At 43.3% G+C, this 18853-nt stretch overlaps 3 protein-coding genes across 17 annotated transcripts in view; 2 read left to right on the top strand and 1 right to left on the bottom strand.

The window, feature by feature from the left end:
• Window positions 1-60: 60 nt before the first annotated feature.
• Window positions 61-13733, top strand: XRCC6 (X-ray repair cross complementing 6). Its single transcript, XM_086885749.1, has 12 exons — window positions 61-276; window positions 389-498; window positions 598-736; window positions 3028-3282; window positions 4138-4321; window positions 5642-5828; window positions 7023-7191; window positions 8145-8306; window positions 9210-9339; window positions 10040-10140; window positions 11709-11822; window positions 12602-13733. Exons 1-12 carry the CDS (start codon window positions 183-185, stop codon window positions 12796-12798), a joined length of 1842 nt encoding a protein of 613 aa, XP_086741875.1. The 5' UTR covers window positions 61-182; the 3' UTR covers window positions 12799-13733.
• Window positions 13734-15072: 1339 nt separating this feature from the next.
• SNU13 (small nuclear ribonucleoprotein 13) lies at window positions 15073-18704 on the bottom strand. Its single transcript, XM_086885759.1, has 3 exons — window positions 18448-18704; window positions 17538-17658; window positions 15073-16962 (listed from the first exon to the last, which is right to left on the bottom strand). The coding sequence occupies exons 1-3, from the start codon at window positions 18448-18450 to the stop codon at window positions 16700-16702; spliced, it is 387 nt and encodes a 128-aa protein (XP_086741885.1). The 5' UTR covers window positions 18451-18704; the 3' UTR covers window positions 15073-16699.
• The window catches only part of LOC111934444 (coiled-coil domain-containing protein 134), a 46247-nt gene continuing 45931 nt past the window's right edge, over window positions 18538-18853 (top strand). For 4 of the 15 annotated variants that reach the window (XM_086885736.1, XM_086885740.1, XM_086885741.1 and 1 more), the window contains exon 1: window positions 18559-18717. In XM_086885736.1, the coding sequence (XP_086741862.1) occupies window positions 18613-18717 (105 nt within the window). In that variant the 5' untranslated portion in view covers window positions 18559-18612. Of the gene's footprint in view, window positions 18835-18853 lie in introns of all 15 variants that reach the window. The other 11 variants (XR_015285859.1, XR_015285860.1, XM_086885746.1 and 8 more) reach the window with 7 other exon arrangements.

Below are 18853 nucleotides of genomic sequence, written 5' to 3' on the forward strand. Positions count from 1 at the left end.
CGCTTGCCCCGGAAGGGGGCGGGACACGGCTCATTCCCTCTCTCGCCATTGGTCAGAATTGTTACGGGGGCGTGGCCATCTGGGGAGCGGCGGTTGGCTGAGCGTGAGTGGGGCCGTGCGGCGCGGGCCCCGCGTCTGGCGCGAGCTCCTCGGGTCTCTCCGGCGGCGGCGCCGCGCGAGCCATGGCGGGGTGGGGGTCGTTCTACCGGGGAGAGGGGCTGGAGGAGGAGGAGGAGGAGCAGCAGCAGGAAGAGGAGGAAGGGGCTGAGGCGGTCGGTAAGTGCCCCCCACTCCTTCACGGAAGGCAGCTCGGGGCCCGCTGCCTGCTTTTGAGGCCCCACGGGCGGAGGGGCCGCATCTAAAACTGTTTCCCCCCCACGTTCCGTAGCGGAGCAGAGGTTTTCGGGCCGGGACAGCCTCATCTTCTTGGTGGATGCCTCCAAGGCCATGTTCGAGTCCGATGGGGACTCAGAGACTCCTTTCGACATGACCATCCAGGTAGGGATGGATAAAATGCTGATTGCTAAGGCAAGACTTTCACACTCCATACTAGAAATTGTTTTATTCTAATTTTGACCTGCGTACGGTTTTTTTCAGTGCATCCGGAATGTGTATACCAGCAAAATTATCAGCAGTGACAGGGACCTGTTAAGTGTTGTGTTCTATGGTACAGAAAACAACAAGAACTCAGCAGATTTCAAGCACGTTTATGTTCTCCAGGAGCTGGACAATCCAGGTAAAGTGGTATGAAGGTTGTGTAAAATGAAGGAGTAAGGAAATTGGTGTAGTAGCATTGTCAATAACTAACCTCTCTAAAATGAGAGATCTATCAGATAAGTTCTTGTTACTGAAATCCACTGTTAGTGGTGGGGATAGATTTAGATATTTATTGAAAGCTTAGAAACTTCATGAGGGCCTAGCATTTTCTCTTAGAGTTGGTTCAGATCCTTTTCAATGCCTTTTCTTATATTTTAATGTGATGGCTTCACTTGCTGTCTGCTAAACCTCAACAGAACTCTTAAATGTCTGTCAGAAAATTGTATGTCCATGCTAAGGCAACATGGATGCCAGCTGATGGAGAATATCACAGAATAGCTGAGGTTGGATGGGCTTTTGGAGGTCATCTTGTCCAGCCCTCCTGCTCAGGCAGTGTCAGCTAGGAAAGGTGGTTCAACATGGTAGCCTGTTTGCAATGTTCCATCTCTTATTTCCATAATAAGTTCTGTGATTCTTGAATTTCTTTCTTTCATTTTCTTAAGATTACATGCCATCTGCTTGATAACAAGTGCTGGTTGCTGAATTGGAAAGACAGTAGGAGAAGTGCAAAGAATACATGGTAGTGGTGACAGATTGCCTGACAGTTGAGAGTCTTCTGGGGGAATTTTGTCTACAACTTTTAATAGCAGCCTTTATCTCTGAGGATGTTTGATTTCATTTTCTTTACTGGGGGTGCAGGTTTAACAACACAGGGGCTTCTGAAAGATTTGTGCCTTGTCCTGTTTTCAGAATTTTTTACAATGGAGACCTGATAGTATTGCCTTAGGTTCTTCTCCTTTTTCTGGCAGACAGTGTATTATAGGTCTTGCTTTTCTGTTTTCCTCCTCTTCCCTGCTCATCCGTTCTCCCATGTTAGAGGCAGAAGCATCTCCATGTAGATAAAACCAGCGCAGGTGAAGGTGGGTGTTGTTCTGATGCTTTGTGAGGCTAGACAGTGTGAAAGGAATAAAGGAGGTATTTATTAAAAGGCCTTCAAAGGATACACCTTGGGCACTACAAGAGTCTGGCTGAAGCTACACCCAAGATGGATCCCAAGTCACAAGTTTTCACACTTCTATAAGTTTTGTTCCATTTACATATTGGGGTTAATTGTCCAATTACAGCTTCAGGTTATGAAATCCCATCCTCCCAGACTGCTCTCCTCAATTCCCTGTAGTTTGTACTCACTGGGCCTGAAGCTGTAGCAGTGTCCTTGGTTCTCAGGCTGGAAAAGGATTGTTTTGTCTAACTCCCCTGTGAAGAGAACTTGCTAACACTTTATATGGAGTTCAGAGTTATATACCAATGCAGTATGGAATCTGGAAAATACAAAAGCTAAAACTTAAGGCATTAGTTCAAAAGGAAAGAATTGTGTATTTGCTGCCCCTGGAGAGCAGTGTGCTCTGGAGAAGGAAGAGATGCTATAGGTGGTTATTCAGGAATACATAATTATGAACATACACATTAAAGGGCAGATGAGGAGATGAAAATAAGGTAGTAAAGGGAGAGTAAAACATTTTCAAATGAGATTTTGTAAGTGCTATAGAGTTTAAGTGAAGGACAAAGGAAGAAGCTCTGCAGAATGCAGTGGCTGAAAAATGAAAGTTTGTCTCCTGTTGTAGAGTGACAGAGGAAAACAGAACTTGCTGTGAGACAGGTGGGAAAAGGAGTTCTAGCTGGGTTGAAGTAATCCTCAGAGCTGCAACAAGGCTGTGGATGCCTGATCTGAATGTTGCTGTACTCTTCGTGGTGATCTGTGGGCTTCATCTCACCTCTGGGTGGATTCTCTTTGACATGAGGGGTGAGGAAGGAGGAGGAGGAGCTTTCCACCTTCCCAGCATGCTGTGGAGATGCAGGATGCATTTCAGGCTCCTCTCTTCTCTGTGGTGATGCAGCAGTCTGCTGTGCCTCTGCAGCAGGTGCAGTTTGCTGCCTTTGCTGCTGAGCACGTGGCATTCAGTGGAGAGGGTTTGCAGTACTTAGATCCCTGTCTGCTTCCCTTCTCCACAGAAAGAGCCCACATTGGTGCCTGGGCATTTTGTGTCCTCTTGGCCCTAGCAGGTGCTTTCAGTGGTAACTGGCTTGTGACATTGCAGACGTTAGGCCATGTTGGACAGTTTTCTCAACCAGGTGTTGGAAGGACACTGCTTGGGAGGTGCTTGGGGACATTCCTTGGCTGTCAGCCACAAGGGACCCCTTGTACATACATAGAAGAGCTTGTGGTACTTCTTTCTGAATTTCTAATGCATGTGAGTGCTGTTGACCCTCCAGGTGCGAAGCGTGTTCTGGAGCTGGACCAGTACAGGGGAGATGAAGGACGAGCACTTTTCCGGGAGAACTTTGGCCACAACGCTGACTACTCACTGGGTGAAGCACTCTGGGCCTGCTCAAATCTCTTCAGTGATGTCCGAGTCAGGCTGAGCCATAAGAGGATCATGCTCTTCACCAATGAGGATAACCCTCATGCCAATGACAGTGCTAAAGCCAAGCTGGCCAGGACCAGAGCTGGTGATCTGAGAGACACAGGTCGTTATTTCCCCTTTTAATTTTAGGCACAAGAAATGTGACACATCTTTGCAGCAGATGTTAACTGCATTACTAGTTTGTGATGGAAAGAGATGTAAAATCATCAGAACTGGGGAATGTTTCTGAAAGTTTCTAAGCTAGAAATTTGGTATCTAATCTAAATTAGAATATATGTTTTCTGATCTGGTGTCCAGTAGCTGGCACTTGTTTTCAAGGATCTCTTTCTAGTTTCTAAATGGGCACATGAGGGGGCGAAGAAAATAAGCTTTTTCTTGTTATTGTACCATTTTCCAGGAAGGGAATAGCAGTAACTCCAAGTTAACACAAAAGGAAAATTACTTTAATGGTTCCATTTTGAATTAGCTGAAGGACATCAGCCTGAGCTCAGAGAGTAGACAGCATTAGTTCAGCTATGTAGCTGAGCTAACCAGTGTTTTTGGGATTCAGGAGATGTCCTGGGTCTGGAAGCTGTGAGGCTTCCTTAATCCATTAGCCTCTATAACTATGGGAAAGAGGATTTTCTGAACTTGTTACTCCCCTCTATGCCTGAGGTAAGATTATGTTTTATAGGAGCTTATCAGAATCATTTCATATTCAATGCTGTCCAGGTTCTTAATTAGAGAGGAAACATTTTCTGTTCTGCATTATTTTGACTGAAATGAAAGAATGTGTTTTGCCTCTTGCCCTAGAATCACCCCTTTCTCTAGAATATTTCACATCTGGTACAGATGACAATTTGGAGCTTATTCTTACTTAAATTATTTGTGTAGATAGAGAAATCTGAGAGTGCTGAGATACATGCTGATGCAAGAAAAAAGTTCCTGATCCTGCTCCTATCTCTTCCATTGTTTCTAGGTATCATCTTGGACCTTTTGCACTTGAAGAAGCCTGGAGGGTTTGATATCTCTTTGTTCTACAGGGATATTATAAATGTAGCAGAGGATGAGGACCTTGGGATCCAACCTAAAGAGTCAGAGAAACTGGAACATCTCATGAGGAAAGTACGAGCAAAGGAGACAAAGAAACGGGCTTTAGTCAGGTTTGTACTTGGTTATGATACATCATTCAGTGGAGGCACCTGATGTTATTTTCAGACTGCGTCTCACTTTCCTCTTCTGGAATGATTGTTCTTTAAAGGCATCAGTGCTTACATTTCTCAATCTTAATTCTTTAGTCCAAGACTGCTGATTCTTCTGTAGTTTCCAAGGATATCTGTGAATGAGAAGAGCAGAGTGAACCTCTTTTTTTCCCTGTGTGATATCTCCTGTATTGAGCTTGGCCAGAAATGATAGTTTGTTAAAATATTACATAATTGCCAAGTACTTACCTAAAAAGCTGCAACATAAAAAATAGTTCATAGTGAAATCTTATTGAAATTAGGCTTTTCTTGCCAGTACTAACTTAAGAAAATTCATCTGAATGTGAATGCTAGGTATTTTGGCCTGTTATTAAATAATTGTCTGTTGCCAGCCTGTCTAGGCACTTGGCATGAATTCACACAGCCTTGATATATCTGATCTCCTACTGAAAGATTAGAGATGCTTAAGAAAGATTAAAGGGATCTTGACAAAGCAGATAGAAAGTATTTTTGGAATCACATGATCCATAACAGTTGCTTTTTTAGGGAGTGAGTCCATAGCAGAATGATGTGGAAGCACTGAAAGGGAATGAACTTCAAAGCCTAACGTTTTTTTTTCCCAATAAATATTTATAAAGGGTCCCAACCTGAGCTGTTGTTACTGGCATTCTTTCTCCTGCTCACAGCTTTATTTTCTGGGAATGTTCCTCAAGTTTTCTGATAGCTGGGGAGGAAGAATTCCATACCAGTGATGCCTTTTACAAGAGAGAAAGTAGCATTTGTAGTAACTCACTGTTCTGCTCTCATAACTTGAAGATTACCTCTGTTTTTAAAATTTACACCTAATTTTTTCTCTAACGTCTGATTTATGTGTTTTCTTAAATCTTGGTATTTTTGTCTTAGTGGGTTTTTTGGGGGAGAATTTTGCCTTCTGCACAAAAAACAATGAGAATTCATATAGACATTACAATAAGCATAATTGGGGGTACCCAAATGGGGACTTGTCCTGTGCTCTGTTTGAGCATAGCTGCCCTTCAGTGAAAAAAAGGGTCAAAGAAATATGATAAATTACTTGTGCTTAGATAACTTTTATCACCAGAAATGATGTTATTGCAAGAATATTTTTATGCAAGTGAGATTATGGCTCAATTGATAGTAGGTTTCCAAAGATATATGTGATTTTGGAGGAGGAGAATAGAGGAAATAACTTACATGAGGTGATTTTCTTCTGCAGTGATCATTTTTCAGGAATCTCAAGTCTGTTTCTGCTTTTTTACACAGGCTAAATCTGCATCTGAGCAACGATGTGGCGCTTTCTGTTGGTGTTTACAGCCTTATTCAAAAAGCTTATAAACCATATCCGGTGAAGCTTTATCGGGAAACTAATGAACCAGTTAAAACCAAAACAAGGATGTTCAGTGGAAAAACAGGCAGCTTGCTCCTGCCCAGTGACACTAAAAGGACTCAGGTAATATATTGATTGTGTGCCTGCTTTGTCTTGTGTCTGTGATGTGTGAGGGAGATGCCAATTCCCTTGCTGCTTTTGTTTGTATTGCACTTTCAAGATGACATCCAGAAATATTTGCATCTGTATGCACCTGGGGACAGGCTGGTCGTGTTGTGGGCTCTGCAGGGTGAGAGTGGGTTGTCTCCCTCACTTGACTGTCATGGGAAGGCATAGCTGCTGGTGGAAGTGCTGTCAGGAACACAGGTCATTTCTTTCTGTAAGGCAGAACGAGGTTGTCAGAGCCTGACCTTGTGTGACCCTGTGCCATTGCCACTGCCATCGGATTTTGATTCGTTAGGAATGGATTTGCTCCACTTTGTTAAACATTCAACACAGGGGAGTTGGAGCTGTTTTCCAAACAAAAGGCATGATACCTTTGGAGGTTTCTGTATACATATTTCTTTGTTTTGCTTTCCTGCTTGATAGTTTGGCTGATGTAAGTTGAATGTTGTGTTCTGATCAGGCACAGCTTTATCACTGTCACATGTGTGCTTTGTGTCTTCTTCCACGTTAATAGCTCTTAAAGTTGTTGTCTTAAAATGAAATATTAAGTCTATTTATAGTGGATATTAGTTTCTTAAAGTAAACAATAGGAGGTAAAGAGCTGACCATTAAGCCCCTCATGTCTACTTTAGTAGCTGGACTGTAACATGGTTTTGATTTTGTGATGCATGAGTGGTGCTACAGAAATATTGTTTCTCAGTCGCTATTTCTGTCAGGAGTAGGTAGCTGACATGCATCTGCTGAAGCAAATTTACAATTGGACAGGACCTCTGAAAAAGTCTGGTCCAACCCAGCCCAGAGCAAGACTCACAAAACCAGATCAGGTTGCTCAGGGTTATTTTGGGACAGCTCTGAAGAACTCCAGAGATGAAATGTGACAGCCTCTATGTATCAGGGCTTAGCCATTTTCTTAGAAAAGTGCATTTTGCTTATGTTCAGGTAGAATTACCCTGGGGATAATGGTTACAGCATCACTTGCCATTTCGGTGTGTGCTACTCATGAGGGTTTACAGTGTCTTGTCTATAACCTTCTTTTCAGTAGTGGAACACAGCAATTGCATCTTCTTCCTGCACTTCCTGCTCTGTCCTGCCTCCTGGTCCCCATTTTTTTTTTATGCTGGCAGTCCTATCATCTGTTCTTCCCTGGTTTAGACATATGGAAAACGACAGATTGTGCTGGAGAAAGAGGAGACAGAAGAACTAAAACGGTTTGATTCTCCGGGTTTGTTTCTGATTGGCTTCAAACCACTTTCAATGCTAAAACAGCACCACCATATCAGGCCCTCCCAGTTCATTTATCCTGAGGAGTCCATGGTGAGAGGTAAGTAAAGAAGTCAAGAGAAGATTTACCACCTTGCATTAGTGTATCCAGCTGATTCATCGTGTGTTTGAGTGGGGATCATTGGGTGTAAAAGCTCTAACTTAAAAACTTGCTAATGTTAAGAAGAACTGAATTAACTATTATTGCTCCTCTCAGCTACAGATACTTCTTGTTTCCTTCTATAGCAGAAGAGCCAATTGTGCTTCATGTTTATCCATCATGACAAGCAGCTAATTAAACCCTGTAGATATAGTCACAAAGTACTTGTTTTACCCATTCATGAAAGTGGAGGATCCTAGTACCTGACAAGAAGGCAAAGATGGTTAAAAAAGCCCAAACAAAACTAACAACCAACAACAAAAAAAGAAAAACCTTAACTCCAAACCAGGGGAGATAAGGCAAGGACATTTAGAACTGCTTATTTTTGCCTTTTTATATGTATATATATCTCTGTTTGTCTATGAATATGATCCAAGCTGCAATAGTAGGAAAAAACCTTTAGCTCCTCATTCTAGCAGTGGATAAAGAGGGCTGAGTTATGACCAAAGGCTTTGCAGTGTCTGACTAAAGAAGACCCCTTACACTTGCTTCTCTAACTGCAGTTTCCTGGAACTTTATATGTCAGTCTTTCCCTGACCACCACGTCTGGTAAAATACACCTGAGGCAAATGCGTAGGAATAGACTTTGTAGATAAAATTTCATGGTATACCATTGCTCAGATGGTAGTGATTTCACTTCTTCTACCCGAAGTGAAATTCTCACTGCTGGTCAGAAGAGACTCACTGACATTGTCCATTTTGAGTCTTCTGCTTTCCAAAATTTGCTTTTTACCTCCACAATAATGCAAGCATTTCAAAGAAGTCAGAGGCTTTGAAACTGTAACATCTAGGGTTATATTCCAGAACAAAGGAGTAAAACTGTCAGTCTGACCAATCCACTCTTTCCTTTGCAGGGAGCACAACGCTGTTTAATGCCCTATTGATGAAATGCTTGGAGAGGGAGATGATGATGCTGTGCAGATACACCCCTCGCCGGAATGTCCCTCCTCGCTTTGTGGCCCTGGTTCCCCAGGAGGAAGAGCTGGATGAGCAGAAAGTGCAGACAGCCCCTCCAGGTATGGGAAGAGATGCCGCCTTTCCCTGCATGATTGGATGTAGTTCAGTGTAATGGTGTCTTGTATTGAGGGAAAATATTCTTAGTGCTACCTCCCTTAAGACTGGGGAAGATGCTTTCCAACATTCCTTTTCTTCGGTTTTGTCAATGTAAACATCTGATGTTGAATCTGTTTTTAAAGCCCCAGTTTCATCAGTGCTTGCTCAGGTATGACCTGGCTGGAGTGTTTTCCCTGTCTTCTGCCTCTTTTTAGCAGATTCAAATAACTGATGTAGAAATTAAGAGTCTTTTTGTCCTATTTGAAGACTAGACAGAATGTCTTTTCCTGAATTATATTGTATCCTTGAATACATTGTAAAATATTAAATAAACAATCTCACATATAGTGAGCCTCATGCCATGTCAGCCAAGTGGGGAATGATTAAGAAGCAGACTCCTGCTGTTTTGCATTTTCTCACCTCTTTAAGTGCAAAAACATCTTCTGGGAGAATGTAGAGTAGGGAAGTAACACTGCTTTTGTACAAGGTAAAGTATTTCAGAATAATGTGAGCAATAACTTGATTTTCAAACAAATCTTTTTCAAGCTCATACCCCGTAAGACATGGGAGAGGTGGACTAGTTGATGTCCTGCATAAAAAGCAAGTCACTGGTATCCAAGTCTTAGCTATGAATTTAGTCTGAATGTCTTCCACAAAGCCATTAGTCATATTGGTTACAAATATTGAGGTTGGGAGTGTCAGGCTGTAGGCACTTGGAAGTATTATGGATTGCTATTGCTAACAACAAAACAGGGAGTTAGTTTGGAGTCATCAGACTTAGACCAAACCATCTTGGTTTTTCCCATAAATTATTTTGAGACCATACTTCTGTGTAACTGTTGTCTTCTTCCCTCTCTTCTCTATAGGTTTCCACATGATTTTTCTACCCTACGCAGATGACAAACGTAATGTTGGTTTTACAGAAAACGTGCCAGCCAGCCAAGGGCAGGTAGACAAAATGAAGGAAATCATTCAGAAGCTGCGGTTCAAATACAGGTACCTGGAGATAAAAAGGGTGCATGGGGTGGCATGGGGAAGAAAGCACAGCCATTGCTTGCTCTGTTGCACACGTTGTTCAGCTATGGTGTTCCTGAGATGAGATTTGATGTATTTTGATTGAAATTGCTTCTCTTTGCAGTAGCTTTGTCCAAACTTTATTCTTAATCATTCTGGATACCCAGGCACCACAATGCTTTATGTAGCATGTTCTGGAGTTCTTTGTAGAATTTCTCTTGTTCTCTGGGCTGTTGTCATTTGTTGCAGAGGTATCACATTTTATTGTGATTCTGCCACTCTACAGCAGATCAGACACAGATCATTTAAATTAGAGCACTTCAGAAGGAAGAGTTAGGCCTCTCTTTTAATTATAGCTGGGATAAATGCTACAAAGTAGTTTCATGGGAGATTTTTCTCTTAGATACGTGGAAGCCACCATATCTGTTATTAAAGTGTAATGCTACTATCTCCTTTTGCCTCATACAACTTTCTAACTCTCACACAGCATTCTTATGTGGTTGATGCATGACAGGATAGTGATTCAGCAAGTAAATTGAAAAGAGGAAAAGCAGTTCTGTTGCAATGGACTGCTGGATGGGAAAGAGGGAAGTTTTATTCTGAAATAAGTTGATGGTAGGTCTTAAGTGTTTTGTCTGCCTTCTTGGCAACATGCACTGACATTTTGGGGGTTTCTTGGCAGGCCTGACAGCTTTGAGAACCCAGTTTTGCAGCAGCACTTCAGGAATTTGGAGGCTTTGGCGCTGGATATGATGGAACCAGAACAAGTTGAGGATCTTACAAGTGAGAGCTACTGGTGGATATGAAGGGAGGCAGGGTAGGGGATTCGTGGCTTTGTTATAAGTCAGATATGTTCTACTACAAACCCAAATGTCTTTTGAGAAATATTTCAGTTGTGTGCAGTTTCACTACAGGATTCTAGATGCGTCCATTCTGAAATATGGAAACCTTATTTTCTATTGCTGCCAATTTTAAGGTAAAGAAAAAATTGCTCACTTTACCAGCCAAAATTAAAATTGAATCACTTTTTTTCCTATGGTGAGAACTGTTTTCTATGGAAGTCCTCTCTTCAAGATTCTCATTAATATGAGAATTATGAGAAATAAACAAGAGAATTATTCTGCTGGGGGCAGTGCTGCCACCTGGTGACTGGGAGAGTTTGTATGTAACTGTCCTGTATAATCAGAGTGGGTCAGGAGGGAAGGGACCACAGCAGGCCATCTGGTCCAACCTTCCTGCTCAAGCAGGGTTATCCTACAGCACATTGCACAGGGTTAGTTCCAGGTAGTTCTTCAATTATTTCTCCAGTGAGGGATACTTTACAACTTCTGTGGGTGACCTGTTTCAGTGCTCAGTCACCTTCCCAGTAAAGTCCTTCCTCATGTTCAGATGGCTCTTCCTGTGCTTCAGTTTCTACCTATTGACTCTTGTCCTGTTGCTTGGCACCACCAGGAGCCTGGCAGTATGCTCTTGACACCCTCCCTTCAGATACTTAGGTGCACTGATGAGATTCCCCTCTCAGTCATCTCTTCTGGAGGCTGAACAGGCCCAGTTCCTTCAGACTTCCCTCATAAGGAAGATGTTCCAGTCCTGTAATCATCCTTGTTATCCTCTGCTGGACCCATTTCAGGAACTCCACGTTTCTCTTGTACTGGGGAGCCCAGAACTGGACACAGAATTCCAGATGTCCAAACTCTTGATATTACCAAGAGCTGTAAATTTCTCATTTGGGAGTATTGTAACACAAGTATTTGCATTTTTGCATGCTTGCAGGACACTTGCAAACTAGTTATTACAAAAGCACAGTTGGGTCTGGTGGTAGTACTGAAAAACAGTCAGACTTGTTAGCACCAATGCAGCTTTAAGAAGCAGGTAGTGCTGAATGCATGAGGGATGTCCCCACCAAAATTGTGCATCTCTAGTACAGAAAAAACTGTTTTTGTAGGTTTTTCCAGAAGAAACATATATGTGGTAATCATTTCCCCAAGAATCATTAACATGTGTTAGTTCTCCTTTGTGCACATGTTCTTCTGTCCCAGGGGTCTCTCTGGTGGTTGTAGACTCTCAAGTTACAGCTGAGTGCTTGATGAACTGGTGCTACTTCCCAACATAGAACAGACTTGGCATACCTAGAATGGTTCATATTTTTTGAGTCCCTTCTTGGGGAATGTTTAACATGATAGTACAAAATAAAGTATTGTGTGGTTCCATACCCTAATGGTTTTATAGAATGAGCATTGTATATTTCCCAGTGGGTGAACTGATAGTCTACACAAGGCCATCCCTGTTGTCAGATGAACTTTCTTGTGATCACACTGTTCCTGAGAGGGCAAATCTTTATCTTTTGCCAGTGCCAAAGTCTGAACAGATGAGCCACAGACTGGGCAACCTGGTGGACGAGTTTAAGCAGCTGGTTTATCCCCCTGACTACAATCCTGATGAGAAGGGTGTAAAGCGAAAACAAGGTAAGTAACAGTGGTGCAGACACAAAACATAATGTCTGTATTCTGTTCAGAAGGTTCTGTGTTTTCAGTTTGTCTCATAGTTTAAAGAAGCTGCTTGTGCAATAACTCTGCCCATCTCCACAATGAAATATTATATCCAGTATTGATTCTTAGAGAGTAGAGAATATTGTGGTATCCAGTTGGGGACCTGCTGGAGCAACAAACTGCAGAGTGAAGTATAGGAAGTAACGTGGGTAAATGACTGCAGAAGATGTATATATAATTTCAGCAACTTTCTGTTTTATGACAATAATAAAAGCACTCATGCTTTCAGTTTGTCTTGGTGAGGGAGCAAACTTATGCATGGGCTGTTTAGCAAGTCCAAGATGGGCATCTTAAGGGCTAAATATGCAAGTAATGCTGAAGTCCATGTGTAATTTGGGAGTCTATGAAAGACGGCATAGTGAGTGTCAGCTGAGCTCCGTGTGGAATCATTGCATTCTGCTGTCTCAATGAGAATCCCTTAAAAGTTTCATTTGGAGGGTGATGTTTTTATTAGAACACAAAGTTTCATACTTTGTGAATCAGTTACGATCATTCCTATCAATGAAATACTGCTTGACTTACATATTGACATCTGTTTCTTAAAAGAAAACATGGAAACTAGGTCTGTGAATGTGTGGCTGTTAGAGCATGGTGTTTTAATGCTAATGACCATTAACTATGGTATGTATAAGAAGCATTGATGACTTTCTGATTTTTAAAGTCTTAGTCATTTGATCTAAAATGTATCTTTCTAGCTTCTGACGGTCAAACTGAGAAGAGGCCCAAGGCAGAAGTCTCAGAAGATGAGCTGTGGAATCATGTGCAAAAGGGCACTCTAGGCAAGCTCACCGTAACTGTCCTGAAGGATGCATGTAGGTTTTTGAGGTTGAGGTGTGGAAGCAAGAAGCAGGAGCTCGTGGATGCTTTAACTGAACACTTTAATGGGCGCTAAACTGGAGAGGAAGGCCCTGGTTTACTTCAGTCTGCTTAGAATTTTGATTGTCTTGTGTGGGTGCTGTATCTGTTTAATTTTGCAATGAAAGCGACTAAATATTGCTCTTTCTAGCAGTGGAGAAACTTTCTACTGAGTTGTGAAACATCTCTGCTATCTTGGTTTGAAAAGACAGGTGTCTACTAAGGAAGGCAGGAGCCTTCCTTGAAATGGAAAAATGTAAACCACCCTCCCTCTGAATTATTATAGTCTTGAAATTAAGGGGCTCTCAGGGAAAGATATGGGAATAGATAAAGAAATAAAAAAAATTGAATTACTAGGAAAACCAAAATAAAAATGCAGCAGTACAAAAAAATCCTCTGACACAGTCAGACCCTGTTGGTCAGAGTGTTGGTAGCAGTCTGATTCAATGGTGGCTGCAGTCCTCCTGGAGTGACAGATGTGGATCTGTTGAAGCAGTGATCCTGCAGAAGGGTGTAGTTTTCCTCTGAAGGTCCAGTGGTGGTGTAGATGGGTCCAGTCTTCTGGGAATCCAGAAGAGAAAGGCTGACTGCAGTGTTCTAACTCTCAGATTCTATCCAGGTAGGAATGCTTGGCTCCTCCCCTGGGTGGAGCATCTCACAATGAGATGATGTAATTTTATCAGTCATACAGTGACTGACTCAATGGCCCATTAACAGAAGATGTCTCTCTGGAGGGAGGATGGGCCGTGGAAGAAATAAAGAACACCGCCCCACCTGGTTTTAACAGATGGTAATAGAATATATACTTTTGTTTACATCTTGCATTGCAGCTTAAGACATGTGCAAAGTGGGATTCTGTTGACAGTAGCTGAAGGCAGAACTGAATTCCTTCTGAACTCAGGTCACCCACTGCACATGGACAGAGTTGTGCCTTGCTGGTCTCTTAATAAAGTTACACCTCTTCCTTTGCAACACTGCCTATGCCATGTGCGCGTCATAAAGACAGAACTCACTTCAGTGTTAGAAAACACAATGATCTGTGTTAATGGCACCACGTGAAATCAAGCAGCAGGTTAAGTCTGTGTCCTAACAAAGGGTATAAATATGTATTACTCTCCAAGACAGTCAGTATCAGTACTAGTAATCAAGTTGGGTTCTTTTCCACCATCACCATTACAAATATTACCAGCAGATCTTAAAAGAAAAAAATCATTACTGGGAGGCAGCATCCAATCCCTTGGGCAGAAAGCTGGCACTTAACAAATCTATACACACAGGTCTTCAGTTTTTAAATGGTAATAGCAAAAGCTGGTTTAAAAATGGAAAACAAATTGTGTTTCCCGAAAGGCTACAAGCATTTATCCCAATTAAATTACTGAGATGGCATAGAGCTTTACCACCTCTCTACATGAATATGAGTCAGACTATTGTGCAGGCTTCCGTACTCAAATCTGTGCTTTAAAAATAGAAGAATAGAAAATTATGGAGCGAGACCTTGTTACATACAGTATTTTTACTTTTTTGGTCATAAAGGCTGCAGCTGGGTGTTTTGGGTTTAGATTTCCACCCTGGCATGCCCCCCCCTACCTGTCTTGCAGTGCAAGATGACTAAAGTCAATAAAGAGTTGTTTTTGCTTTAGGAAGTTATTAATTGTTTAGTGAAACTCTAACTTTCTATGGGACACAAACATGGGATACCTGAAGTGTCCCTTTTGGACTGCATGATGTTTTTACTGTCCAGATTCCCATGTGTGCCTCACAAACTGTCCTGTGACCAGTCTGTAGTGTGGCATGTGTAGTGGAGCCAGCCGTGACCACCCTTCTGGCACTGTGACTGTCCTAGCTGTGCCAGCATGCTGCTCACTTCTACCTCCACAGTTCCTTCAGAAAGCAGCTAGCCTGCACTGAGCTCTGCAGTACTGAAACTACATTACCAGTTACACTTCTAATCAGCCTGGATTAGTTATTTGTAAAATATTTGCCTAAGCACTCAATTTAAGATTTTTTTGCTCTTGGGCAATGAAGTTACTGTAAATGCTTGTCTTAGCAAGGCTTGAAGAGTGGAATAGTGAGATTATTCTGCCTGTAATTCCATGAATTGAATTCTGCTAAGACCCTTGTTAACATCTCTCTTGGCTTGCTAACCCTCAGGCACACAGTTCCAAGCTTTGTATGATTGTGGCATGTTTGTTGTAGGTTGTTAGATCTGCCTCCTGGCTTTTTTTTTTTGTTCTTTTTAATAGCAGGCTATCACACTAAGCAGAAGTTTAAAAGAGATGGCAATGGAATGCTTCAGAGCAGAAAAAGACAGTTTTGCTTGCTCAAGTATCCTTTATTTCTGCTCCTTGTGTGCTTTTTCTTACATTAACTGTCTTGGTACAACTTGGCAAAGCTGTAGTTCTAAGCACGACTACCTCAACAGTCAGCATCAGTAGAAGGGTGCCTGAGCCCTTCTAAACCTCATACAAATAAAAGGATTCTGAAGTATTTGTATCAAGTTCACCTCAGCAAGGATTACTGGTATCAGCCATTTACAAAAATATACAAACATGATGTCATCAGTCTTTCATGAGCTGACTTCCTCTGCTTGGGATGTACTTAGTAAAGGTATGAAGTTAGTGCCTCTGTGGAAACATTACAGGAAAATTTATTTTCCCTTCTGCTATTGCACCTAACGGAGTTTCCACACTATTTGGCTTTGGCATCCTGCAATAGGAAACAGGTTTGATATTCCAACACAAGGGTTTAAACTTTTCTGATCAGAGCAGAAGTGGATTTTTTTATAGAATATGCATTTAACTAAAACTAGGTCCATAAAACCACCACTAATCCAGACTGCTGTTGGTGTTCCATGCTGCTTTTCCAGGACATGAGATGATAACAGCATTCTTTTCTTGAGACACATATTAATTTATCTGAAAAATGACTTGTACTCTGTTTCCTTGGCCATGACTTAAAAGGGTTCATCTTCAGTCAAGTGACTAGAGCGCAGCAGCTAAAAAGCATGGCACTTTTTATATTAACAGCCAGAGTAGGGTAGTTGTCAGCCACAACAGGCTGCTCTCTGCCATGTCTTTTGTAGGAAGACTAAGGAAGACTTCCTAGGAAGCCCAACCTCTGTGGTAACAGTCCATGCAAAGAAAACTGAAGGAGTACAAATTACTGCACTGCAATAGCCTTTAGGCAACCTGTGAGCAATTTAGCTTTACAAGCAGAAACACTCCAGTTAGTTGCAAATACTTCACCAAGGGAATGACAATTCTATTTAGCTTTGCAGCGTTTTTATTTTTTCTTAAAAAGTCAGTATTTAAAAATAATCAAGTTAAGAGAGTTCCCCTTGTGTACTGCCATAAAATTTCTGCTCCCCGTGCATCTCTTACAGAAGTCTCTTGTCTGGTTTCAAGAACAACGGCTGTGCTGTGTGCGCTGATTTTGGCTCCATCTGCTGCTACATGATGGCTGCTGCCTGCCTTATACCTGCCTGTGCTGCTCCATCACTTAGTGACTCCAGCAGCCTGAACACAGGGAACCTTTTCCTCAAAAGCCTAAACCGTTCAGAAACTCAGTTACTCACACCTGCTGAAACTTAGCAGAAATGCTGCAGCAGAGAAAGCTGACAGGTGGGTTAAGAAAACCCTGAGCAGGCAGACAGGAAGACAAAGGGGGAACTTTTTTTTCTTTTAAACATAAAACAGGAAACACAGTTGCACAGTCATTTTTCAAGAAGTAATACAATGAGAATGAGTATGTTGGAGTGGAATAATAGAAAAGTGGGGGAAAAGGAGGCAGAAACACTAAGAATTAAGCCATTATTAAACAAAAATGTGGCATTTTGAAATGAAACACTGATATCAAAACTATCATCTCAACTGAAGCTAAACATTAATTTCCCCTAATTTGCACTTTCCTATTTCACACACACACACACCCATGGGCACTTAGACCAAAAGTCTTTCTATAGCTTGCTGTACAGACTGGATCTGAGGCTTTAGCTGTGATCCCTCCTTGATGGTGATGGAGCAGGCGATGACAGGCCGGGAAACACCGCAGGCCCGGCCCAGGGCTTGCTTGGAGCGCACAAACACGTAAGGTACGTTCTTGTCCTCACAGAGAAGAGGGAGGTGCAGGATGATCTCCAAGGGCTCTGCATCTGCTGCCATCACAATGAACTCTGCTATCCCTCTGTTCAGTGTTTTGGTGGCTGTAAAAGAAATTGGAGAGTCAGTCTAGGTCTTTCTGGAAAGCACATCTAATGTAAAACAACTTCAGGAGATGCTGAAAGCGGCATCAGTGGGAAGAAGATCTAGTGCATGGGAAATGGGTTCTAAGAGATTACTGAGTTTCTACCCTGAGGAATTGTGAGTTTTATACAAGTTTGACTAGGTGAAGCCCCAAGCAACTGTGAAGGGAACCACTCAGTGAGCAGGCTGCACTAGAGGCACCTTCAAATCCAAATCTTTTAATGGTTCTGAACTGGCTAGGCATCTGGTAATCCCACTTACCAAAACACCACTTAAATATGCATGATTACAAACCATGCACCAGGAACACAATTTGGAAATCTACCTGAACTGCATATAAACATGGAAAAATTACAGCTTAGTTCTGTCCCTGAATATTGTTAAAACAGGCTTGAAGGAGGAGAAAGGAGACACCTGTAACTGCCAGATCTATATAAAATGAGTGATTCACAGGTACAGAAGACAATCTCTACTCATGGCATCTCACAAAATCCTGTTATGACCTGTAGCACACTGTTCAACATACAAGTCTCACCTTCATTGGCTCCCTTGCGTAGCTGCTTATAGTTGCAGGATTGCTGCACAAGATCCAGCAGTGTTTTAGTGAGCTGTGCATCAGCCAGCGGGTAAGCTTTGGGATTCACTTCTGCCTCACTCTAAAGAAAAAAGCAAAGAGTATTACAATAGGAGCAAAAGAGGCTTTGGTCTGATCAACACTGCACAGGCATCATGTCCACCACATATATTGATTTCTGGAGTCGTGTCTCATCTGCTCTGCCCATACAGAAGAAATACCATTGCATTTTACTCCTAAAAGAGTAAGGATTCTTCTTGTATCAAAGTAAAGGGGAAAAGTAAGAAAGATATGCTTTACATCAAAGTAAAGAGTCTATCTAGTCACAATCTACACCCTACAAATCAGCAGCACTGCACTTATGGGGCAGTCTTCAGGCATTTTATACCACGAAGACTACACAAAATTAAGCACTTCAGTCCAAATTAACAGTGCAAATTAACGGACTAAGAAAAATTTTGAAGAAATCACCAGCAGAGCACGTATCAGGGTTATTTCTGCAAACCTCGCGTAGCTTCTAAACGCCAACATGGGCAGCGGGGTGGCACAGCAGCGAGGTCCCAAGCAGTGTTAGCGACCGGTGCTGGCAGAAGCGCGGTCTCTCCGGCTCCCGGCACGGGGATAACCCCAGACACCGAGTCCCCCGTTACCGGGTGTCCCCAGGACCGCCAGACCCCCGGGCCTCGTTCCCCACAACCGGCCGCATCCCCGCCCGCACGGCCTCCACGTGCTGCCCGCCGCGCTGCCGGCAGGCGGCCTGCCTCTACCCCAGGTCCTCCAGAGGAGGAAGGATAGGAAGAGGAGAAGGAAGAATAGGAGAAGAAGATGGGAGAGGAGAAGGAAGAGGAGAGTAGGGCCCGACGCCACTCACCATGGCCGCGGCGGGGTCGCTGCTGTGGGCCCGAGCGCGCACTGAGGGAAGAGGCGGGAGCGCTGCTGCGGCCGCCGGAAGGGAGGCGGTGCCGGGGGCGGCCCCGGGGCGGAGCCGCCGTCCCCGCGGCCGGGAGGAGGCGCACGGCAGCCCCGGCAGCGGCCGATGGCGGAGCCGTGCGGCGATCACGGGCCGCGCTGGGCGCTGCCGCTCCGCCCGCCGCTCTGCCTCGCCTGCGCCGTGGAGACCCTGGGCGACGGCAGCGCCTCGGTGGGCAGCGCCTGCCCCGCCGCCCGTCCCCGTGTGCGGCTGGGCCGCGGAGCGCCCCCTGCGGTCCCTGCCCCGCCGGCCCGCTCTCTCCGGCGCTCAGTTTGGGGCCGGGGCCAGGTGTAGCCCTTGGCCGGTC

The sequence above is a fragment of the Cyanistes caeruleus genome, chromosome 4 (assembly GCF_971803275.1).
Source record: "Cyanistes caeruleus chromosome 4, bCyaCae1.hap1.1, whole genome shotgun sequence".
In the NCBI taxonomy this organism is placed as follows: Eukaryota; Metazoa; Chordata; class Aves; order Passeriformes; family Paridae; genus Cyanistes; species Cyanistes caeruleus.